Below are 26,213 nucleotides of genomic sequence, written 5' to 3' on the forward strand. Positions count from 1 at the left end.
CTTTCATGCACACAGTGGGCAATCAAATACTATAAAATCCTCTGTAAGGGTTTTAACTAGGAAGCTATCCAAGGAACAAAATGGCAAACCAGAGATTTGTGTATGAATATGAGAGAGTGAAATACATTATAAGTATCATTTTATCTATTTGTGGGATACAAACATTGGAAGGATACATTAAGTATAAAAAAATGCTCCTTCTGATACTGTTTACCCAAACCATCTCCATTACTATGCAATTTAAGATTTTTTTTACCTTTCTCTGTCTTTTACTGACTGTTCAGCCATTAATTTCTTCAGTTCTTCTAGACGCTGAAGATCTCTCATTTCCACTTCTTGCCACTTCTGTTCTTTTTTAGCCCAATATTTTCTTATCTATTGTATAAATGTTACATAAAATTTAAATTAACAACATATATGTTAAAATGAGGAGAAAAGTTAAGACAACATTATCCTGTGGTTCCTATAGCCAATATTAAACTTAAATGGTACTTTATATTTTTCATTTCTTAGATCTGCCTATAGTATATTGACAGCAGACAAAAAATAAATGAAAACCTGAAGATACAAGTCCTGAGAAACTGCATGGTTTAACAATTTCTGAAGTGGAAATGTAACTTGTGCCAAGATCTAAAGCCTGAATCTATGGCTAAAATAATTGACTTTCAGGGAACCACAATAGAAGCATGTTATTGTCTCTAAAGCATATGATCTACCTGTTACTCAAGAATATTTTTATCCTCTTATGGTAATGCAGTCTTTAACAAATATAGCATTAAACCTATTCTTACTTTAAGAGCATGAGTTTATTTATGCTAATGGACAGCAGGATGTTGAAAGCTTTATGCTTCTGGGGAAGTGGCAGGAGATAGGTGGGAGGAAGGAGAACAAGAAAAAAATAGCAGGGTTATGATATATAGTAGTTCTGACTTATGTGGTAAAATAAAGGACACATTTATCAAGCTCAAAAAGGTGAAAGCATTGTTCTTACTAGGCCTGTTTTATTTCCCTTCTCTGGAAATGGAGACAGCCTGAGAAAACTGGAAGTATACATATGCTCTTCTGTTTTTTTTAATGTTTATTTATTTTTGAGAAAGAGAGAGAGGGCATGAGTGGGGTAGGGGCAGAAAGAGAGAGGGAGACACAGAATCTGAAGCAGGCTCCAGGCTCTGAGCTGTCAGCACAGAGCCTGAGGCAGGGCTCGAACTCATGAACCGTGAGATCATGACCTGAGCTGAAGTTGGATGCTTAACCGACTGAGCCACCCAGGCGCCCCTACGTATGCTATTTTCAGGAGGATGAAACCATCATTCAAGGTTCCCCTGGTGATGGGGCAATTGAAGTTAATGTGTATTTGACAGAGGCCCCTTCAACCACTTGGCTCGCCATGTTGTGTGCAACTCAAGAGACTGGATCTTATTGGTAAAAAGTAGAGTACTTCAGTGGTGAATGATAATGAGTGACTGCCAGCAGAAGGTCTGTTGTGGAGGACATGTTAGCTTCACCCCCAAAGTGGCATTGTCTCTTTTGAGAAGTGAATATGAAAACCTAAGTGGTTTCCAGACTTGCCTTAGCAACATGGTCTCTGACCACTGGGAGAACAAAGGAAGCCTCCCAAGCAACATGGCCACAGTCATAGCAGCTCTGCCACAGGGCCGCCACACCAGCAATCACAATGGAAACATCTGCTCAAAGCATAACAAGTAACTGGGTGAGGTCAAGGTACCATGATTTCACCCTGTAGATAATTGAGATTTGAATTTGGGGAGAACAGAGATGAAGCTAGAAAGATAGCAAAGAGAGGGTAGGGGAGGCAGAGAAAGAAAACACTGACTGATAAGGTGTGTTTCAAAGTCCTGACTGATAAATGCCGGGGCATTCTATCAGTGTCAGGTATGGAAATGTTAACAATGATTATATCATCTCCCTCTGGGGTTTAAGTGGTGTTTATTTTACACTTTGTGTATTTTTGTGTTACTTTATGTTTTGCAATGAATATGTATTTCTTTCATAATCAGAGAAAGTAAAGCTACTTCAAAACTAAATTTTAAAAAAGAGCAGATATTGGATTAAAGAGCATTTGCCTCTAGGCTCTAAATGACCAACAATATTTGCTTACTCTAAGTGTTGGCCTTGGAGGGAAGTCATTGGTCCTTTTGTCGACAATCCCTTGACTACAAGTGGACAAACCCTTTAGGTCCAACCTGGACAACCAGGTTGCTGGTGTCCTCAGAAGACAGATACCATTTGGTGCAGTATCCTCTGAAGGTCATATAAATATGTCACACCAGAGTCTTTTGGTATCTCAGGATCAATTATTTCCATCCCCAACTCTCTAGTATGCTCAGACATTGCTACAGTGTGAGTCTCTCTCTCTCTCTCTCTCTGTCCTCTTTTTCTCTCTCTCTCTCCCCTCCTCTCTCTCCCTCCCTCCCTCCAACTCTCCCTTTCCTCCCTTCTCTCTCTTCCTCTATCTCTCTCTCACCACCTCTCTTTCTCAATCTCTCTCTCCCTCTCCATCTCCCTCTCTCCCTCCCTCCCTCCCTCTCTTATGTGAGTCCAATTTATTCTTTCTCAGTGCTTTCTACTGGGCTCTCTGAAAGCCCTGTGTCATCACACATAAAATCCTCTACATCTTCAAACTTCAGACCACTACATGATTATTTTGACTGGAATTCTCTTGAGCGAAGGATGCTTATCCTCTGGTGCCCCACATGCCAGGAGGCTGAGGAATGGTTCGAGCATTTTCCTCATTAACTGCTACTTTTACACTAAAGGTCATTTTCAAATATTCATGAAGAATTCAGATACGAGGGTCACAGCCACACAGAACTTGTCCAAAACAACCCCTTTTACTTCCCTAGACAACTTCAGCATCTGCCTGAATGCCCTTCCAACCTACTAATCTCACAGTTCCATAACTTCCTCTATTCCAGGAGTCATGACTTCCTCCAGGATTCTATTATCATCAAACACATTTCAGTTTCAATTCTGAAATCTTCGATTACAGCCATTGATTCTATGATCAGGACCTACCCATTCCTTTGCTATCATCCTCAGTTTTCTGATCATATAATTTTATTCCTCCATTATAGCCCTCTTCTCAAGGCCTTGCTAATTAGTATGTTTGTTTCTCTCTCCCACTGCACTTCAGAAAATGTGATTTATCTATCTTGGCACTTCGAACATTAACTACAGGGTTTAGAACATGATATATACCTAATAAACATTTGATTGATGAATGAATTACACAACTCTAGAAAATTATACCAAATTTATGGTTTCAACTGAATATTCATTGATAATCAGCATTCCTTTTATGAATTCCTGGTTAATACCTCTTGCGTTCTCATGAACATATTCCAAACCCGTTCACTATGTTAAGCTGCATATCTGCCTCCTCTTCTTCACTTTTATCAGGGGAAATAGAGACTATAAATGATACCTTCCTTGATGCCTGCCTTTTAGAAAAAGAGGTGTCTGTACAAAGGGACAATAAATCCCTCTTGGGCTCCAGATCTTATTCCCTAATTCCATCTTCCCCATAAACTTACTCCATCATTTACCCCTCTCTCCCTTATACCTTCAACTTCTCGGTCTGTGCTGCTTCCTTCTCCTCACATGGAAATACATACAAATCTCACCCATTTACAAAAATTTAAAAGGACTTTCTTTAGACCCCTGAGACTGTAGCACCTCATCCTTCATTGTTCTCTTCTTCAGTCAAGCATCTTACTTACTGTTCTTCAATTCTCATCTCCTGTTTTATTCCTCATCTGTAATATTCCTATCTCTGCCTTCCCTCCAAATTCACTACTCTTACCACTGACTTCCAAGTGAGTGAACAAAATGATCCTTTTCAATCTTTATTTTACATAATTTCTTTGTGTATTTGATTCTGTCAACCCTTATCTATATAGTCTTAAGACACTACTGACTTTGGCATTCATTTGTTCAACAAATATTTACTGAACATACGCTTTAAGCCAGATATTGTGTTGTATATTTGGGATATGATGCTCAAAAGAGAAATAAGTTCTCTGCCTCATATTGCTGGGACTTTCTAGAAAGAGAGAGACAAAGAGAATAAATATGTAAACGAATGAATAGAATATTACATCATACGTTCTAAGAAGGAGATAATTATAGCAATGATTTAAAAAAATTGGGTAGAATTTTGACTAGAAGGCATATTTTTGTAATGACCTTTGAATCAAAATTTAAAAGATGAGAGTGAGACAATTATGGGAAGAAATGGAGGGTGATCACCACAGGAAGCGGGAGCTCTAGGTCCAATAGCATTGAGTGGGAAAGACTTTGTGCATTTTCAGGACTGGGAAGAAGCCAGCGTGGCTGGATGGAGCATGTGGTTGAGTTAAGAGTGGGGGTGAGATTGAGAAGCTAGCTGAGGGCCAGATGATTTGGCAAGGAGTTAGATCTAGAAACAAAGAAAAGCTATAGATAAGTTTAAAGCAAGGTGTGACGTGATCTGACTGAGATTCTTAAAAGATAGCTCTTGATATTGAGTGAAAAATAAGACAGTAGAGAAGCAAAGGAGAAACAAGGAGACGAGATAGAAGAATAGGGTAAAAATGATCACTTGGACCAGGAAATGAAATGTTCATATCTGAGATGGTTTTTGAGTGGGACCAGAGTGCTCACTGAGGAAATGAATATTAAAGCTGAAGAAAAAAGGAATCAAGGATGATTCCTAGCTTTTTGCTAGAGCACCTGGTTGAATGATGGTACCAATAACTGAGATGGAATACTGGAAGAATAACAGGTTTGGGAAAGAAAGACCATCAGGAGCTCAGTATTGAACATTAAACAGTTGACGTGACTGCAAGACCTTGAAGTGGAGATTCCAAACAAACGTGTGGAGGTACAGATGGGTGGCTCAAGGGTCGATTCAGGGCTGGAGGTATAAATTAAGGAAATATCTACTTAAAATGGCATTTGATGCCTCAGGACTAGAAGAGATCTCTAGGTCAGAATATAAATAGAAGAAAAAGGTGGCTATGTACTTTCATTCTTATCTGCCTTTTGCAAAGTTTTCTCAACAAAAATGACTCCATTTCCCCTTCCACCTGTCAATTTTACTCTACCCTTATTACCAAAACAAATCTCCTTGAATCATCCTCTGAACCCTCCAGGAAAAAAAGCTTAGCCATCCTTGGCACACCAATGACCATTGGCGAAGGTTTATTACTCTCCATTCTTCATCCTGCCTTGTATTCCTTGATTCATTTTCATGAGGCTCTGACAATGCACTGTTACTGATACATTTAGGCATTTACTACATGCCTAGCATGGTCTATCCTACCTGTGTCCTGCTAAATCTCTCCTGTCCATCCTTTAAGATGCAATTTTAACACTGCTTTCTCAGCCTTCCTCCTTCTTCTCTCCTCCAGACATAGGTGTACCTTCTAAGGCACTATTTATGTGTCCTTAGCATAGCACTTTCCATATTGGTTCACATTATTCATCTTTGCATTGTAGTACCTTGTATCATGTCTCATACATAATAGGGCTTAATTGATCACCATTAGGTGAGTGGAAGCTTCTTCTGGTCTCTGGTCTGAGAATAACAAAGTTGTGGATGGGAACAAGGCCAGCAGTTTTATTTGCAGGATGGTAAAGTCTGAACTAAGCACTTCCCTAAGGACAGTTCCATTCACCCTTTGTCAATTAATAGGAGCGGGAAGTATGTATGTCAAGAATTATTGGCTTTGAAAGCCTCAAACTAAAGTTAAGGCTAAGGATATTTAACTAGCCCTTTGGGACATTTGTTAAGACACAGATTTCAAACACCCTGCGTTTTACTTCTTGAGTGATACTTATAATATTCCAGTGATAGGGAAATCAGAAGGTTAGTTAAAATGAGAAGAGTTGCATTTAAAGCTTGTCCCTTGACTCCCACAGATGAGGTTTCTAGAAAAAGCTTGCTTTTCTGAAAAGCAAAACAGGCCCTCATTACTACCCCTCTATAATCTCAGATTCATATCAGGGATGTTCCCCTTTTCTTCTTCCACATTTTGCTCATTTTGGTAAAGTGAAGCCAGTAAAAGTGTCAATAAACTGAAGAAACCGTTCTCTAAAATAATGCTATGCTAACTTTTCAAAGAGTTTGAGATCACTTTTATATCCTACCTTACCTTTCTAATCTTCCAAACAATATGCTTCCTATTAAAAACTCCACCAGGAAGTGATGTTTACTCAGGGTTTAATTTTTAAAAACTTGTACTAATACTACACAACCATCAAATTATATTTTTTCACTCCTTCAGTCCAAGAATTATTATAATTCAACATGAAATAAGAATTTCATGAAAGCAAAAAGTTAGAGCTCAACTATCATAGAAGGAAGACAGTTTGGTCTCTGATTTCAAGCAATATGCGTGGTGTTGAATTTTTGAACAAACTTCTACACCTTGCTCCCAGATCATTATTTCAAAGACTTTAATGACTTATTCAGAAGGAGTTCATTATTCTCAACCAGATACATAAAATGTATGAAATAGGAAGTTCAAAATATCCAGTGCCATTACTAATAATCTATGGAGATAGAGCAACTTTCAGTCCATTTTCCAGATTCTAATTTACTTAGCTGATTCTTTGCATCTTACAGCTCTCTTTTCTACTTTTGGTCTGGAATATGAACCCTCACAAAACAGTGATATTGTTACATATGAAAGCAGCAAGACCTCTTAATAGAAAGTGGTTTTTTTTTACTGTTTATTTTAGTGTTTATTTTTTTTTACTGTAATTTTTTTTCCATTTGTTCCGTGTAGATCAACCTGTATCCCATAAAACTGCCACCAACTGAAGTATGACTCTTCTTTCTATACAATGAATTTGACAAGCATCTATATTTCACCAGATAACTTTTCACACTTTTGTGTGAATTTCTGAAAGGTAAGAAACATGCCTTATGTTGTAGTACTTATTTGTATCTAATATTGCATCTAGCTAATGAAATGTACATGATATGCAACTGCCAAATGAATCCAGGGAAAAACGATATAGAAAAGCAACATTGCACACAATACTTTTCTTATATCAATTTATATAAATCCAAAACTATTAATAAAGCATCCAGTTAGACAATAAACAGTCAGTAGTCTACTCAGTCATGTGTGGGATGGAGGTGCATTTAATCTCAAAAGAGCCTGAAGGCATAGTATGTCTTTAAATCAGATTGTCTATGAATCAGATTAAAGACTTTTTTTCCTAAAGATGGACACTTTGTCACCTCTGGCCTCAAAACTTTTTAGCCAACATTCATCTCTTCTATACTTGTGGCATAGAGATCTCTGTGGGCTTCAACTCAGGATCTGCTGGAGCTTCTGAATAAAAATTTGGCCCCAAGAGAATTACTTTACATGACATTCTTTATGCAAATATTTGAAAACTCTCTACATGGGTAAGAAATCACAATACAAAGTCAAATTTGCCACCATCCTGCCAGATTATTTGAATAGAACTCCTTTCAGTCCACATTTCAGACTATTTGTATTTCAGCTACTTATCAGTGTCTTACACTTGAACATTTTGCCACCAATCTCCAACCTGGTAAACAAGTACATCCACCACTGGTAAGAGGGTAGATTGTTATACTCTTCCTGAATAACAAATAAAATCACTGGCAAAAGCCTTAAGAATTAAGAAACAAAGCTTGAGAATTAATAAGCAGGGACATATGCAAAGATTCAGGTATAGGTATGTTCATTACAGCCTTAAAAATGTGAAAGGTTACATATAATATAACAGTGCAAAATAAGAAATTGGTTAAATAGAGGACTCCTGGGTGGCTCAGTTGGTTAAGTGTCCAACTCTTGATTTCAGCCTAGGTTATGATCTCATGGTTCATGAGATCAAGCCCTGCATCAGGCTCTGTGCTGACAACTCAGAGCCTGCTTAGGATTCTCTATCTCCCTCTCTCTCTCTCTCTCTCTCTCTCTGCCCCTCCCCTGCTTGCATGCACGTATGCACTCCCCATCTTGCAATAAATAAATAAACAAACAAACAAACTTTAAAAAACAGTTAAATGCAATATTTCACATAATGAAACACTATGCAAACACTAAAAATTATGTGGTAGAAAAACAAGATATACAAGATATACTAATACATGTTAAAATAGGTTAAAAATAATATGTGCAGTATGATTCTAGGTAAGTTAAATTCCTCATGTATATAGAAGAAGGATATATGGATATTGTTAATAATTTTCTTTTCATACTAGTTTAGGACTTGGGGTGACTTTTATTACATTTTGTGTGCTTGTTTGTATTTTCCAAACTATCTACAATGGACATAAATACTTTATAGTTACAAAAGTATGTTTTTTGAAGGTTTGACCAGAAAAAAAATCAATATTTATAAGGACATGACTATTATTCATTCCTGAAGTTTCCAAACTATTTCTATGCCAAGTCAGATGACAAGAACATTGTATATACCTTTATATAATATTTTCACTTTTCATCACCTTGTGTGCAGCATCACTTTCACTTTCTAGAGAAAGGTTCACAGGACTATAATTTAATTTTATACCATAAGCCTTATAAAGGTTGATGCAATATTATATGAGGACTGATTTAGATTCTTCTGTAAAGCAGTTCTACTAAAAATGCTATCCACTGGGTGGTTTGCCTCCCTCCCCCCGGTACATGCTGTCAGCTCCTGATGTGCTAGGATGTTGTCTATTATTAGCAAATAAGAGCTAAATGCTTCCTTTTAACTTTAACCATGTTCAATTACAGCACCCCATTTTAGTCTTGGTTTGCTGACATAACTATATTCCCATCCTCTTAATTTTTTGTCTTACATTCTCTTACTAATTTTCTATTTTAATGATTCTTAATAGGAAACAGATGGCACACTCAAAATTAGAATAAATCAAGAAGAATATAATAAGAGGACAATTGACAAAGGAGGGTTGGAATTCAGGATAATCACAAGACATCATGCAATAGCCGGGCTGCTTTACCACCCATTGACCAGTCAAAGACAGCTATGTGGGGAGGGCCACCCGATAGGAGCTGAGAACTTTGGTGGAGGACACAGTGGTCAACACAACTCTGCAGGGGTAGGAACAGGGGGGTCAATTATCCCAACCTCAGTCTCCTTCCTAAACTGATCTCTAGTGTTCCATTTTGACTGAATCCAACCAGAATCCAGGGGTCAAGGGAGCCATGTAACACAACTCCCTGGGCCACAGAAAAGAATGGAGAGTAGATACAATCCAAGGGGAGGATGTCCAGCACAATAGTATTAATGTTTCTTATTATAACTTTCTTGGAAGTAGGTGATGTCTATATGCATAAATACATAAATGAAATGAAATATCTTTTTAGGTGGTGTTCACTTTAGTCACTTACATGAGTATTTTTCCATGGCAGAGGTGCCTACTTGAATTGCCAATAGCAATTTCTGCTCTGATGTAGTCTTATGTCCTTAGAACAATGATGAGCCAAGAAAGTATTCTGAGGTAAACACATTAGTTATCTCCCTCTTAATGAAATGCCAGGTGGATTAAAAAATAACTGTCATGTCTTCCTTAGAAGTAAAGTCTATTTTCAGTATGGGCACTGAAATATTACATAATGATCATGTCATATGTTGATATTGCTAAAATGGATTTGTCTGTAATCTTGTTTAATTTCTCTCTTTTCACTATTCATTAGGAAGGGAGTATATATACTGAGGATGTTGTATTTCACAGCCTGAGGTGTCACAGAGAGTAAAAAGTGAAAAGTAATCAAACCTCAGAGTCATTCAATCATAACTTCTTAGAGCTGAGGTGATTTTAGCAATCATTTAATCCAAACACCTCATTTTACAATTGAGGAGGCAAAATCCAACAGAGCCTGTGTAAGTTGCCCAAGGTCACCCCACCTTGTTGGGGCCTCCTACTTTGGCATGTTTTCCTCTCCACCTCACCATGAAGGTTCAGTGGTATCCTGCTCGTTCATTACATTCATTCATTCAAGCAGTATTTATTGCATGCCTTATGCCAGGCACTGCAGGTAAAACAATGAAAATAGACAAACCCCTCTTTTTTATGGGGCTTACATCCTAGAAGAAAAAGAGAAGACAGTGAACAAATAAATAGATATGTATCAGGTGGGATAAGTGCTGAAAAAACATGAAATAGAATAAATGGACAGAGTAACAGGGAAGAAGAATGTTATTTTAAGTTTGGTGATCAAGGATGGACATTCTCTCTAAGATGACATTGGAGTGAAAGCCTGAATGAAGCAAGACAGTGAGTTGTGCAGACATCTGGGGGAGTAGTATTCCAGGCAGAGGAAACAGCCAATGCAACACCCTAAGAGGTCATGTGCCAGGGTGTTGGAAGGGGAGGAAGTGGACTGATATGGCTGCCACAGGATGAGTGAGGGGGAAAGTGGCAGAATATGAGATCTAAGAGATATAGAGTGTAGTGCAGGGACTAACATAATCTGACGTGAATTTTAGAAACATCTCTGACTGCTGTGTGGAAAATAGACAAAAGAAATAGTGTGGGAATAGAAAAGGAGGGAGCAGAGACATTCAGAGATTCAGAGATTATTATAATAGCTCTGATTGAGGGGCACCTGGGTAGCTCAGTTGGTTAAGCGTCCAACTCCAGCTCAGGTCATGATCTCACAGTTCATGAGTTCAAGCCCTGAGTCAGGCTCTGTGCTGACAGCTCAGAGCCTGGAGCCTGGTTCAGATTCTGTGTCTCCTTCGCTGACTGCTCCCTCCCCCACTCATACTCTGTCTCTGTCTTTCAAAAATAAATAAACTTTAAAAAATATTTTAAAAAAATAACAGCTCTGACTGAAGATAGAGCCTTCTATTTATGACAATTTATCAGTATGAGGTGTGCAGGGAAAAATAACAAAGATAATACCAAGGCTTTTGGCCCAAGCACTGGGTGCATAGGTTCCCATTTTTTGAGAAAAGGTAAACTGAGGAAGGAGTAAGTCTGGAGAGAAAAACAAGAATACATTTTGGACATACTAGATTTGAGGCAGTGGGATGTGTAAATTTGGAGTTCAGGAGAGAGGTCTAGACCAGAGATGTTGTTATTTGTCAGCATATAAATGACATATAAGTAATTTTGCATTGATTGAGATCACCCAAGAAGTATATATACTTAGGACTGAGTCCCTGGGACACTCCAAGGCCTAGAAGTCAGAATGGTGAGGAGGATTCATCCAAATTTATTGAGAAAGAGAAATCAGTGAGGTAAAAGAATGAAGTGAGATAAAAGAGCAAAGAGAAAATGGCCTCCTACAAGCCAAGTATTAAGTTGGAAGCCCAATATTCAAGGAGGAGGGAGTGATCACTTCCTTTTAATAGTTCAAGTAAAGTAAGGACTGAGAACTGACTCCTGAAATTAACAACATGAAGATCAATGATGACCTTGGCAAGCACAGCTTGGCTGGAGTGGAGGGCCAAAATAGCTCAAGAGAGAATGAGTGGAAAGAAGCTGGAAACAGTGTGTAGGCCATAGAATGGTACAGTTTCTAAGGGAGGGTGTGTGGGGTAAAGGAAGAGTAGTTTTTTAAAATAGAAGTCATAATGGCATATTTGTAGGTTAATAGGAAAGATGTAGAAGAGAAGAGAGAAATGGTAGTGGCAGAGAAATTGGGATAGCAAGCACTATACAGATGTCTGTTAATTAAATCAAATTACCATGAATAACCAAGACATAGAAACTGTAAAAAAAATTGATACCTTGAGTTAATTAAAACAAATTTTTTTTTTAACTATCTATTGGAAAATCTCTTACAGAGAATCATTTATCTGGCTTTTGATGACCCAGGCTGCTTTTCCCCCCCTCCATCTGACTTTTTCCTAAAACTGTGTCCTGACAGGGGCACCTGGGTGACTCAGTTGGTTGAGTGTCTGACTTCAGATCAGATCATGATCTCAGTTTGTGGGTTCAAGCCCCACGTTGGGCTCTGTGTTGACAGCTCAGAGCCTGGAGCCTGCTTCGGATTCTGTGTTTCCCTCACTCTCTGCCCCTCCCCCACTCACACTCTGTGTCACTCTCTCTCTCTCTCTAATTTACTCTCTTAACACCTTTCCTATACAGCACTGTTAGCTATGGTCACCATGTTGTACATTAAATCTCTGTTACGTATTTATCTTATAACTGAAAATTTGTACCTTTTGACTGCCTTCCTCCAATTTCCCCTCCTGCCACCCCCTCTCTTGTGAGAAGTCTGAGCTCTTTTTCAGAGTTTGTTTTTTTTAATATTCCACATATAAGTGAGATCATATAGTATTTGTCTTTCTCTGTCTGACTTCTCTTAGTATAATTACTTTCTGTGACTACACTTAGCATATGATTTCACTTTATCTGTCTTATGTCACTTAGCATAATGCATTCAAAGTCCATCTATATTCTTGCAAATGGTACATTTCCTCATTTTTAATGGCTGAATAATATTCCATTATGTGTATATATACCACAACTTCTTTATTCATTCATCCATTGATGGATACTTAGGTTGTTTCCATGTCTTGACTATTATAAGTAATGTTGCTTTGAACATGAGGGTCCAGATATTTTTTTGAGTTAGTGTTTATGATACCTTTGGATATATTCCCAAAAATGAAATTGCTGGATTATATGATAGTTCTACTTTTTTATTTTTTTGAGGATCCTCCATACTGTTTTCCATAGTGGCTGCACCAATCCATAATCTTACCAGTGCGCAAGGATTCCCTTTTCTCCACATCTACACTAGCGTTTGTTATTTCTTATCTTTTTGATGATAGCAATTCTAATGAGCATTAGGTGATATCGCATTGTGGTTTTAATTTGTATTTCCCTAATGATTAGTGATTGAGCATCTTTTCATGTGCCTGTGGCCTTTATATGTCTTCTTTGGAGAAATGTCTATTCAGATCCTTTAAAATTGTCCATTTTTAAAATTGGGTTGTTTTGTTTTTGTTGTTAAGTTGTATGAGTTCTGTATATATTTTGGATATTAACCCCTCATCAAATGTATGGTTTGCAAATATTTTTTCCCATTACTTAGGTTGTCTTCCCACTTTGTTGGTTGTTTCTTTTGATTGCAGAAGCTTTTTAGTTAGATGTAGTCCCACTTGTTTATCTTTTATTTTGTTGCTTTGAGCTTCAGGTATCACACTGAAAAATCATTACTAAGACCCATGTCAAGGAGCTTTGTTCCTACGTTTCCTTCTAGGAGTTTCATGGTTTCAGATCTTATATTTAAGTCTTTAATCCATTTTGAGTTAATTTTGTTGAGTGGTATAAGATATGGTTCCAATTTCTTTCTTTTACATGTGCATATCCAATTATCCCAGCTACATTTAATGAGGAGACTGTCTTTTCTCCATTGAGAATTCTTGGCTCTCTTCTCAAGTATTAGTTGACCATTGAGGGTTCAGTTTATTTCTGGACTTTCTATTATGTTCCATTAGTCTATTTGTCTGTTTTTATGCCAGTATCATACTGTTTTTATGACTGTAGCTTTATAGCATAGCTTGAAATCAAGAAGTATTATATACCTCTTTCTTTGTTCTTTCTCAGGATTTCTTTGGCTCTTCAAGGTTTTTGTGGATCCATATACATTTTAAGAGTGTTTTTTCTACTTCTGTAAAAAATGCCATTAGACTCTTGATAGTGATAGTGAATTTGTAGATGGCTTTCAGTACATATCAACAACATTACTTCTTACAACCCATGAACACAAAATAAGTTTCCATTTATTTGTGTCTTCATCAATATATTTCATCAGTGTCTTGTAATTTTTAGTATGAAGAGATTTCACCTCTTTAACTAAATTTGTTCTATTTTTTAAGTTTATTTATTTATTTTTAGAGAGACAGGGAGAAAGGTCAAGCAGGGGAGGGGCAGAGAGACAGGGGGACACAGGATCCGAAACCCTGATGTGGGACTCAAACTCATGAATCATGAAATTATGACCTGAGCTAAAGTCGGGCACTTAACTGACTGAGCCATGCAGGGGATCCCAGTTATATTTGTTCTTCAGTACTTTATAGTTTTTGATGCTTTTGATGCTGCTGTAAATGGGATTGATTTCTTCGTTTTTAAAATTTTCATTTTTACTGTATAGAAATGCTATTAATTTTTGTATTAATTTTGTATCCTGCAACTTTACTAAAATCAATGATTAGATCTAACACTTTTTGGCTGATTCTCTAGGATTTTCTATATATAAAATTATGTTGTCTGCAAATGGAGACACTATTACTTCTTCCTTTACAATCCTGACACCCTTCCCTCCTTCTTCTCTTCCCTTCCCTTCCCTTCTCTTCTCTCCACTTTCATTGCCTGATTGCTCTACCTAGGACCTCTAGTACTATGCTGAATAGAATTGCAAGAATGGGAGTCCTTGTTGTTCCTGATGTTACAGAAAAAGCTGTCATCCTTTCACCATCGAGTATGATGGTAGCTATGGGCTTGTCTCTTTTTTTTAATGTTTATTTATTTATTTTAAGAGAGAGATAGTGTGAGTGGGGGAGAGACAGAGAGAGAAGGAGAGAGAGAATCCCAAGCAGGCTCCATGCTCAGTGTAGAAGCTGATGTGGGACTCGATCTCACGACCATGAGATCATGACCTGAGCCAAAATCAAGAATTGGACGCTTAATCAACTGAGCCACACAGGTGCCCCCTTTTTAAAAAAACCTTTTTTTATTCTGAAGACAGCATAAGTGAGGGAGAGGCAGAAAGAGAGGGCGAGAGAGAATCCCAAGAAGACTCCATGCTCAGCACAGATCCCAACATACGGCCTTTATTATATTGAGATACGTTCTTTCTTTGCCTGATTTAAGAGTTTTTATCATGAATGTATGTTGAATTTTGCTGAATGCTTTTCATGCATCTATTGAGATGATCATACAATCCTTTTCTTTCATTTTATTAATATTTGACTTTCTTATATTTGCTAAAACTTGTTTTGTGGCCTAACTTAAGATCAATCTTAGAAAATGTTCCATGTGCTCTTAGAAGAATGTGTATTCTGCTGTTGAATAGAATGTTTTGTATATGTCTCCTAGGTCCATTTGTCCTATAGTATTGTGCAAATCCACTGTTTCCTTATTGATTTTGCTTGGAAATCTACTTATTGTTTAGAGTGGAGTATTAAAGTCCCCAACTATTATTGCATTACTGTTTATTTCCCCTTTTAGCTTTATTAGTTTTTGCTTTACATATTTAGGTGCTCCAATGTTGGGCATGTAAATATTTACATTTTTACAGTTGTTATATCATCTTGATGTCTTGAACACTTTATCATTATATAATAACCTTTGTCTATTTTTATTGTTTTTAGCTTAAAGTCTATTTTATCAGATATGAGTATAGCTACTTTGGGTTTTTTTTGTTTTTGATCTTTTGTTGTTGTTGTTGTTGTTGTTGTTGTTGCTTGGTTGATTGGCTTTGGTTACCATTTGCTTGAAATGTTTCTATCCACCCCTTCACTCTCAGTCTATGTGTCTCTTTAAAGCTGAAGTGAGTCTCTTGTAGGCAGCATATTGTTGGGTCTGGGTTTTTGTTTTTTTGTTAAATCCACTCAGTCATTATATATCTTTTGATTAGAGAGTTTAATCTGTTAAATTTAAAGTAAATATTTGATAGGTAAGAACTTACTATTGATGGCCATTTTGTTAATAGTTTTCTGGTTATTTTGTAGATCCATTGTTCCTTGTTTCTTACCCTTATTTTTTTGAGTTTTGCTATATTTTGGCACTGATATTCTTTGATTTCTTTTTTACATTCTTTTGTGTCATTACTACAAGATTTTCCTTTGTGGTTACAATGAGGTTTACATAAAATATATTAAACTTATAACATCCTATTTTAAACTGATGACTTCGATAGAATTAATACATTCTACACTGTTACTTCTTTTTCTCCTTATATTCTAATACTCTTTTTCATTTTTTTCTTTTTCTCCTCTAGGTAATTTTCAATGTCCTACACTCTCAGTTGCTGAATCTTTCTTCTGAATAGTTGAGTCTACTTCTGAAACTCTCTGTTGAATTCTTCAATTCAGTTGCTATATTTTCAACTCTAGGATTTCTGTTTGTTTGGGTTTGGGTGGGTTTTTTGTTTGCTTGTTTGTTTGCTTATTTATTTGTTTTTGATGGTTGCTATATCCTTGTTAATGTACCATTTTCCTAATTTTGTTTTGTTGTCTGTGTTTTCTTGTACTTCACTAAACTTCCTTAAGAGAGTTATTCTGAATTTCTTTTCTGAGAGTTCATAGATCTCCCTATCTTTAGAGTTTTATTGGTTTCTTTTGGTGGTGTCATATTTACCCGATTTTTCATAATCCTTGATTCCCTATGTTGGTTTTTATGCATTTTAGTAATGGGGCTCCTGTTGCAGACTATACAGGTTTGCTTTGGCAGAGATAGTTCTTCACCAGTCAGCTCAGTTTGGGTTTCTGAGTCTGTTTGCTAGTTATGCCTTTGGGAAGGTGGGGTTTGATATTATGGGCTATTTTTGTGTGAGGGAATTGTTCAAGCTCTGAGGACAGGGATTGTGGCGGGGGGTTGTAATTGGCTGAGAACATTTAAATAGGACTACTGGCTTGGTTCCCTATACAAGTGTGGCTGTAGGATGGCTCCATGGTTGTCTGAATTTTCTGGCCAGGCTTACTAGATGGTTAGGACTGGGTACATATTCAGTAATAGATGAAGCTATGAGTTAGCCTCCTTGCACTGGCAGGGCAGTAGGACAGGGCCCAGGGCCTGTATAGCTTATTGTTTGGGAAACCAAATGAGGCTTGGTTGTGCATTGAATTCCCTGGTCAAGTGAGACAACCAGTTTGCTCTGCAGATGAGGGAAGCCACAGGCTGTGCTCTCTGTTCAGGTGCCATTGCATGTAGGGCTGTTGAATCATCTATGCAGCTTCTTATATGCTCTGGTTAAGTTCCCTGGTTGGACAGGCTGAAGGTTATATTCAGTGATAAGCAGGGCTACAAATTAAATTCCCTTCCCTGGCACAGTGAGAGAAGCAGTTCTAAATCTCTGTTTGTTTTCTTAACCGAAGCCAACCCCCACCCCAGTTTCCCTAGCTACTGCCTTTGTTCTCTGAACTATCAGCTCTGCTGCCCTTCTCTCAACTCAAATACCACTGGGCCACACAGCTCTCAGGTGTTTTCACCAGTCCTTCTGGGCAGATGAGGCTGGAAAACACTCTCCATAGTAGGTAGGGCTATGTCTCAGCACCCTTGCCTGAATGTGAGAAGGAGGGGATACTCCAGGCGGCGCTCAAATGCCCAAACAGGCCCTCTAGTTCTGACTGTCCAGTAGTTACCCTCAGACTTGTCTATAAATTAATCCCCATGTCTGTGCATAGCCCAGGAAGCTCCATGCTCTGTACTGGCTTTGCTCTGGGGGCTATCAGCTCTTTCCACCCACCTCTCAGTGCCAGTGGACCACACAGCTTCCAGAAGTTGTTATAATCCCATCTGGTCAAATGGGACTAGGAGACACTTTCCACAGGGTGAGGCTGTGACTCAGCACCCTGACTGGGCATAAACAGACCAGGCTCTAGGACTGGCAAAACTCCTTGAGGATCCAAATTAGACAGATCTGCACCCCCCAGTTTGGTATTGCAGATGAGTAAAACTGCTGGTTGGGATTACAATGTGGACACTGCAGATATGAACTCAGTCTGCCAAGACCTGTGTGCTGGTTGCTGCAAGCCCATCCCTCCTCCACACACACACACACACCTTCTCCATCACAGATGCCTAGTGGCTGGGCCCCTGATGATTCCCTGCAATCCGTGTTGTATGAGATCAGAGGAGGGGCTCCCACAAAATGACCCACAATGCTGGGAGAGGCTGGTTGTCTCCCCCTGGCCTTCTTCCACAAGACAAACTGGAGGCTCAAGGGAGACCTGTGTGGTGCTGCACTGTCATAGGGGGAGAGGCAATGCAGTGTCAACGTGTAGCCTCTTCTCTTACCCCTCTAATGCAGTCTGTCATGGTTTCTGGTGCAAGGGGCTGTTTCAGCCTCACCCCCATGTTCTAGGATTCTCCCAGTGCTGTCTTGTTCTGGAATAGAAGTCAGTTGTTCCTTTTCTGAGAGGGAATGAAGTCAGAAACAACCTAGGACACCATCCTGGTGACATCACCTAGAAATTTTCACTTTTAAAAGACAGTTGACACTAGAAAATTGAGGTTCTTAGACCACCATCCTATCTTTATGCCACCTGTTGATTCATACTGAGAGTTGACTCTATATTCAGTCTCATATTAGAATGTTAGAATCCATTAATTAATAAGCTTACATTAATGTTCATTTCTAAATTTTAATAACAAAATAAGGAATGTTATGAATATTTTTAAATTATATAATCCTTGACTTCTTTTGGAAAATCAAACCTCCCATATTACATTACTTTCTTTACTTAAACAATATTATTCAGAGGACTAATATTAGGGTGGAGGGAGAGGAAAGTGGGTGATGGGCATTGAGGAGGGCACCTGTTGGGATGAGCACTGGGTGTTGTATGGAAACCAATTTGACAATAAATTTCATATAAAAAAAATAGAGGACTAATATTAAAATTTCAGAAAATAAACTCTGACCCCAGTTTATTTGGAGTCATTTTTACATAAAATATAACTATCTTCTCCTTTTAATTATAATATCCTAATAGTTAATTTACTCATTAGGTTTGATAGTTCCCATGTTCATCAGATTCCCAAATAAAAGAAACAATAATTAAAAGACAAACACCCCCTCAAACTTTTACTGAAACTTCACACTTCTAGGAGTTAGTAATTGAGAGAACCACAAAACTGAGGGTGGGAAGTAATCCAACAGATTGGGACTCAACCAGCTGGGGATAGTTTGGCTTTAGTGGCAGGTGGTTCCTTTGAAAAGTAGATGTTTGCAGTGAGAGATTTAGGTGGGTGTAGTTACAGCAGAGATCAAACTGGAGTTCAGAGAATTTCAGACATATTTCCAAGGTCCAAGGCATCAATGAGTTTTTATATTTCATAGTCTCCATTTTATGAAAATGTAAAGAGTGCTGTAAGCCCATTTTAAATCAACTGAATGTCATTGCATTACTATGTTACCGAATGCTGCGGGGTTTATTTGTTTGTTTGTTTGTTTGTTTGTTTGTTTGTTTGTTTTGTATGTTCACAACTCAGTCAGTCCTCAGTGATATATTACATAAATTTACAATATTTATATCTTAAGTCATTTTAGTCTAAGTGGGATCCATTTAGATCACAATCTCTCTCTCACACACACACACCACTCCTTTCATCAAGGTTGAGAAGGAGCAGCATGAGACAAAAGGACCTGGAAGAAACAGAGGGTCTAGACTACAAGGTGCCATCTCAGAGGCGTCTCTGTCAGGGGATGTTTTCCAGGCAGTGCTCTGATCTTAAAGGTCCTTTTTTCCACTACCTAAATCCTCAAAATCTATATCCCCCTCCCTCTGCAATAGCAGAGCATTCACTGGAAATGAAAGATAATCAGTCACAGGCATTTGAAAGAAATTGCATAGGACAGTTCTGTATCGTGCAGTATGCAAACGTATACGGGAGCAATTAAAGACCCAAACACAAAGAAAAATTAATGGATAGTTGATGAACCTTACTAGAGTCAGTCAGGGCAAAAAGTTCATATGCGAAGGCCTGGACCTTGATCAACTGTAGCAAAACTAATAAGTTTCATTGGCATAAGAGAATGCACACTAGGAAGCATTCAGAGTAGCACGGGCCATCACATGAGGATAGATGCCCACAGTACGGTTTGATGATACAGGACCAGGAAATAATAGAAGAGGAGGTCTAGGCATGAATGAGGGCAAAGGCACTGTCCTGATCTCCTTCAGCTATCACTACCCACTGAGAAAGACAGGAAAGTCACACTATAATTGTGTGTGTGTGTGTGTGGGGGGGGGTGGATACACAAATATACCCATTTGTAAATACTGTGTATATATGCATATATATTTAATTTACTATATGTAGTCATGCTTAATTTAACTAATTGTAAATTATATATAGTTCACTCCATTTTGTATTTTTAATTTTGTTCTATTAACCCTTTTGTTACACTCATTAAGTTTGGAGCTAAAATAAGCCCTTCTTTATTAGTAGTAAAAGCTTCTACTGACCTAACCAAGAATCACATATTATCTTTGTGGTGGGGCAGGTAAACACATCCCTTTAAAAAGATACCAGAAAGGGGGCAATTTCTGTTTGAGTGGGGTGACATCTTATAATTGCATGAGGGACTGGGTATAATGTGTGTCATATTAAAGATGCTTGGTACATACTTACTGAACAAATGAATAAATAAATGGATGAATGATTGTCCTATTGGACCTTTAGTGGCCCCTTTGAGTTTATACACAATCTTACCATCAATATTTCCTACTGGGAGCTGATACAACTACTCTATGTATAACATGGTGAGAAGTGAAGAGAAGCTTTTCCTGACCCTAGGTAAGTGGCTTTGGTCCAGCGGCAGAAGTGTTAGGAATTCCAAGTTTCTGCTTCCTGCCACTAGAATTTTAGGAGGTCTATGAGCTCCTTTCATTCCATACTCACTCTGTCTGTTTCAGTACAAGCTGGAAGTGTTTCTGATAAGATTTTCTCAAGAAACAAGTGAGCTTTTGCAGATTTTATGGGGATTCACTCCATTAGACAAAAGCCACACACCGACAGGTCTTTTCGAGATAATCCTTTCTCTTCCTTGGTTTTCCTTTGAGGTGGCTGAGAGAAATTGCCCTTAAACTTCCCAGAGGCTCTCTAGTTTGAGAAGATCTATGAGAAACACCCTTAATCTCTTGGAAGGGTCTTTTATATGACTGAATACTCTGTCCCTGTGATCTTTTCGAGGCTATAACAAAGGGTTGTATATTCATACTTTCAGCCTTTTCTCTATGGCATGATGACAGCAATAATCTCTGAACTCTAGAGTCTTTTGCCATTTAGATAGGTTGAGAATTTCCCAAACCATCAAATCTCTCCTTTTTACTATAAGTAGCAAAAAACCCCAGGTGACATCTTCAACACTTCGGAAATCTTCTTAGCTCATCACCTATGAAGTTCATTACTCAGGAATGTTTTCTAACTAACTGCAGCACGGAATTAATTCCTGCCACCACATAACAGTGATCCTCCTTTCTCCAGCTTTCAATAGTATGTTCATCACTTCCTTCTGAGACTCACCAGCCACATCTTTAACATTCACATTTCTACTAAGTCAGTTCAAGGCATTCCTGTCTTTTTTTCTATCATGTTCTTCAAAATTCTTCCTGCTTCCTCCCACTTGCCAACTCCAAAGCTACTTTCACATTTTTAGGTATTTGTTATAGCAACAATTCACTTCTAAATACCAAAAACTGTACTAGTTTTCTTAAATTGTTGTGTAACAAATAACTACCAATTTTGCAGCTTAAAACAACACTCACTTATGAGCTCAGACTCCTGTAAGTCAGAAATCCAGTATGTTGTGGCTGGGCTCTCTGCCCATGACATCCTAAGACTGAAATCAAGGTGTAGACAAAACTGAGTTTTAATCTGAGAGCTTTAGAGAAAAATATTTTCTTGCTTGCTTGCTTGCTTTTTTAAATTTTTTTAATGTTTATTTTTTTAGAGAGAGACAGACAGACAGAGCATGAGCATGGGAGGGGCAGAGAGAGAGGGAGACACAGAATCTGAAGCAGTCTCTAGGCCCTGAGCTGTCAGTACAGGGCCCGACACGGAGCTTGAACCCACAAACTGGGAGATCATGACCTGAGCCGAAGTCAGACAATTAACCGACTGAGTCACCCAGGCGCCCCAATGTTTTTGTTTTTTGAGAGAGAGAAAGAGTGAGAGAGCACGTGTGTGAGTGGGGGATGGGCAGAGAGAAGGGGAGAGAAAATCCCAAACAGAATCTGCACTGTCAGCATGGAGCCTAATGCAGGGCTCCAACTCACAAACCATGAGATAATGCCTGAGCCAAAATTAAGAGTCTGACACTTAACCGACTGAACCACCTAGGAGACCCGAGAAAAATATGCTTTCAAGCTCATTCTTGTTTTTGGCAGAATTCAGTTCCTTATAGCTGTAGGACTATAGGTTACAGGTTCCCATTTCCCTTCTGGCTGTCAGCCAGGGCCACTCTTGGCTCCTAGAGTCCACCCACATTCCTTGCCATGTGACCCCCTCAATCTTCAAGCCAAAATGCTGAGTCATGTCCTTTTCATGCTTCAAATCTCTGCCGACCCCTCTTGTGACCAAAGAAAACTCTGTACTTTCAAACTCTGATCTCCATCCAGGTCATTTTCCTTTCTCAAGGTTGTGCCATATAATATAACCTAACCTGCAGCATTTATTGTCCTGGTGATTAGGATATGTATTCCAGGAGGGCAGGAAATCTCTGGGACCATCTTAGGAGCCTGCCTGTCACAGGCCCATTGGCCATTATCCATTGGCCCCTTTATATCCCAACAATACTGAAGAAGTAGATTTTATAGTCTGGGAATTATTATTTTTTTTTATCATTCTTCTGTGTCTACCTTCCCCCCACCCCCTGCCACTCGTAGCTCTTTAGATCAGCATATTATTAGATTAAGAAACACTGGGAAAGAGATTTCATGATAAATTGTTCTCATAAGAACCCACAGACTCCCACACTGAGAGAATAGCCTTGATCTGAATTGAGAAGGTACTCTGGATTCCCTCCTAAGCACAGAGCTTCTCGAATCTTCTGAGAAGCAGTGTTCTAGCCCTCTAGCCTACATTCTGTTTATGATAGCCTACCTTCTTTTATTTTAGAACTGTTTCTCCTCTTCCCTGGTTACCTGTGGGATGAATATAATTCTGAGTATTTGCCACATTACCTGAGGACAAGGGAGACCACCTACATGCCAAGCTTTTATGGAAGGCTGAGTCTATCGATATTTACTGATATGATGTCACTTGAGGCTACGAGATCACAAAATGATAGCTTCCTCCCCAGAAACATCTCTGAGGTAAGGCAGAAGGTCACAGGGCTGGTGGACCATGGCTGGTGAAGTTACTCTGACTTCCCTGATCATGCTCCATCCCTCAGCTCTACAATGTGGGGAGCTTCAATGATAGATTAGGAACTGGTCACACTGGGAGAGAATTGTGACATGCTAGACTAAGGAAGGACTAGGTCTCCTTTTTATGTGAGCCTTGGTTGAAATCTCTGTTTTGAGAGTGAGGCTGAAACTATCCTTGCTTTGATCCCATAGAACACCAGACACCAGGCAGCAACAAAACATCTTAAAATGCTGTGATGCAGAGTAGTTTTTATGTTCTCCAAGCCACCCAAAGAGCCATGTCTAGTGAAAGGGGAACACTGGGACCAATATTACATATCGGGCGCTTTAAGGTTCACCTAGCACAGTAATTTTGTTTCTTACAATAGCTCCTAGGGATAGTTTATGGAAAGACTTTATCTTTTGATTTTATCATGACAATAATTTAAAAAGTGAAGACATGCTTCTGAAATATTACCATTATCACCTAACAGCCTATGACTCAAAACTTTCCTTGAGTCTTGGGATAAAACTATGAAAACTGTGAATGTTATGTTCAACTCGAGTTTTAAAGCACAGATTTAAAGATCAGTTTGAAAAGAACTGGGCACCTACCATGGTAAACTTTGGCATTGGATACAAATTAAAATGTTACTCCACAAAAAGACAGTATCATAAAAAAAAAGACAGTATCATTCTCTAACAGACAAATTGCTGAGAAGAAAAATTAGGAGAATTCTCTGTTCTTCAGAATCCTCACGTGGGGTTTTATACATGGAGTCGTTTCTCTATCTCTGCTGCTGTTCACTTATGAGAAGAGAAATCCAGGCAGGAAAGATGGTGGATGGAGAAAAACAGAGCACCAGCTAACAAAGCAGTCAGCTTCAAGCCAGGGGAGCTTCTGACTTGAGAAACTATAGGAGGGTTTCTGCCAAACTGCTGTTAAACACCAAAGAACTAAAATTTGTCTCCAGCATATAAAACAGAACAAAGAGAGTCTGGAGGAGAGAGGGAAGATGGCGGCGTAGGAGGACGCTGGGCTCACCGCGCGTCCTGCCGATCACTTAGATTCCACCTACACCTGCCTAAATAACCCAGAAAACCTCCAGAGGATTAGCAGAACGGAGTCTCCGGAGCCAAGCGCAGACGAGAGGCCCACGGAAGAGGGTAGGAAGGGCGGCGAGGCGGTGCACGCCCCACGGACTGGCGGGAGGGAGCCGGGGCGGAGGGGCGGCTCGCCGGCCAAGCAGAGCCCCCGAGTCTGGCTGGCAAAAGCGGAGGGGCCTGACGGACTGTGTTCCGACAGCAAGCGCGACTTAGCGTCTGGGAGGTCATAAGTTAATAGCTCTGCTCAGAAAGCAGGAAGGCTGGAGGACAAAGGGAGGGAGAGCTGCCGAGCCCCCGGACGACAGAGCTCAGTTTGGTGGGGAACAAAGGCGCTCGCCAGCGCCATCTCCCTCGCCCATCCCCCAGCCAAAATCCCAAAGAGAACCAGTTCCTGCCAGGGAACTTGCTCGCTCCGCGCAAACACCCAATTCTGTGCTTCTGCGGAGCCAAACCTCCGGCAGCGGATCTGACTCCCTCCCGCTGCCACAGGGCCCCTCCTGAAGTGGATCACCTAAGGAGAAGCGAGCTAAGCCTGCCCCTCCTGCCCCCATGCACCTTGCCTACTCACCCCAGCTAATACGCCAGATCCCCAGCACCACAAGCCTGGCAGTGTGCAAGTAGCCAGACGGGCCACGCCACCCCACAGTGAATCCCGCCCCTAGGAGAGGGGAAGAGAAGGCACACACCAGTCTGACTGTGGCCCCAGCGGTGGGCTGGGGGCAGACATCGGGTCGGACTGCGGCCCCGCCCACCAACTCCAGTTATACACCACAGCACAGGGGAAGTGCCCTGCAGGTCCTCACCACTCCAGGGACTATCCAAAATGACCAAACGGAAGAATTCCCCTCAGAAGAATCTCCAGGAAATAACAACAGCTAATGAACTGATCAAAAAGGATTTAAATAATATAACAGAAAGTGAATTTAGAATAATAGTCATAAAATTAATCGCTGGGCTTGAAAACAGTATAGAGGACAGCAGAGAATCTCTTGCTACAGAGATCAAGGGACTAAGGAACAGTCACGAGGAGCTGAAAAGCACTTTAAACGAAATGCAAAACAAAATGGAAACGACGACGGCTCGGATTGAAGAGGCAGAGGAGAGAATAGGTGAACTAGAAGATAAAGTTATGGAAAAAGAGGAAGCTGAGAGAAAGAGAGATAAAAAAATCCAGGAGTATGAGGGGAAAATTGGAGAACTAAGTGATACACTAAAAAGAAATAATATACGCATAATCGGTATCCCAGAGGAGGAAGAGAGAGGGAAAGGTGCTGAAGGTGTACTTGAAGAAATAATAGCTGAGAACTTCCCTGACCTGGGGAAGGAAAAAGGCGTTGAAATCCAAGAGGCACAGAGAACTCCCTTCAGACGTAACTTGAATCGATCTTCTGCACGACATATCATAGTGAAACTGGCAAAATACAAGGATAAAGAGAAAATTCTGAAAGCAGCAAGGGATAAACGTGCCCTCACATATAAAGGGAGACCTATAAGACTCGTGACTGATCTCTCTTTTGAAACTTGGCAGGCCAGAAAGGCTTGGCACGATATCTTCAGTGTGCTAAACAGAAAAAATATGCAGCCGAGAATCCTTTATCCAGCAAGTCTGTCATTTAGAATAGAAGGAGAGATAAAGGTCTTCCCAAACAAACAAAAACTGAAGGAATTTGTCACCACGAAACCAGCCCTACAAGAGATCCTAAGGGGGATCCTGTGAGACAAAGTACCAGAGACATCGCTACAAGCATAAAACATACAGACATCACAATGACTCTAAACCCGTATCTTTCTATAATAACACTGAATGTAAATGGATTAAATGCGCCAACCAAAAGACATAGGGTATCAGAATGGATAAAAAAACAAGACCCATCTATTTGCTGTCTACAAGAGACTCATTTTAGATCTGAGGACACCTTTAGATTGAGAGTGAGGGGATGGAGAACTATTTATCATGCTATTGGAAGCCAAAAGAAAGCTGGAGTAGCCATACTTATATCAGACAAACTAGACTTTAAATTAAAGGCTGTAACAAGAGATAAAGAAGGGCATTATATAATAATTACAGGGACTATCCA

At 39.4% G+C, this 26,213-nt stretch overlaps 1 protein-coding gene across 1 annotated transcript in view; it reads right to left on the reverse strand.

The window, feature by feature from the left end:
• CCDC148 (coiled-coil domain containing 148) overlaps positions 1-26,213 on the reverse strand; it is a 253,617-nt gene that overhangs the window by 66,384 nt on the left and 161,020 nt on the right. The window contains exon 12 of the mRNA XM_042994492.1: positions 257-375. Within this exon, the coding sequence (XP_042850426.1) occupies positions 257-375 (119 nt within the window). The remainder of the gene's footprint in view (positions 1-256; positions 376-26,213) is intronic.

The sequence above is a fragment of the Panthera tigris genome, chromosome C1 (assembly GCF_018350195.1).
Source record: "Panthera tigris isolate Pti1 chromosome C1, P.tigris_Pti1_mat1.1, whole genome shotgun sequence".
Taxonomy (NCBI): Eukaryota; Metazoa; Chordata; class Mammalia; order Carnivora; family Felidae; genus Panthera; species Panthera tigris.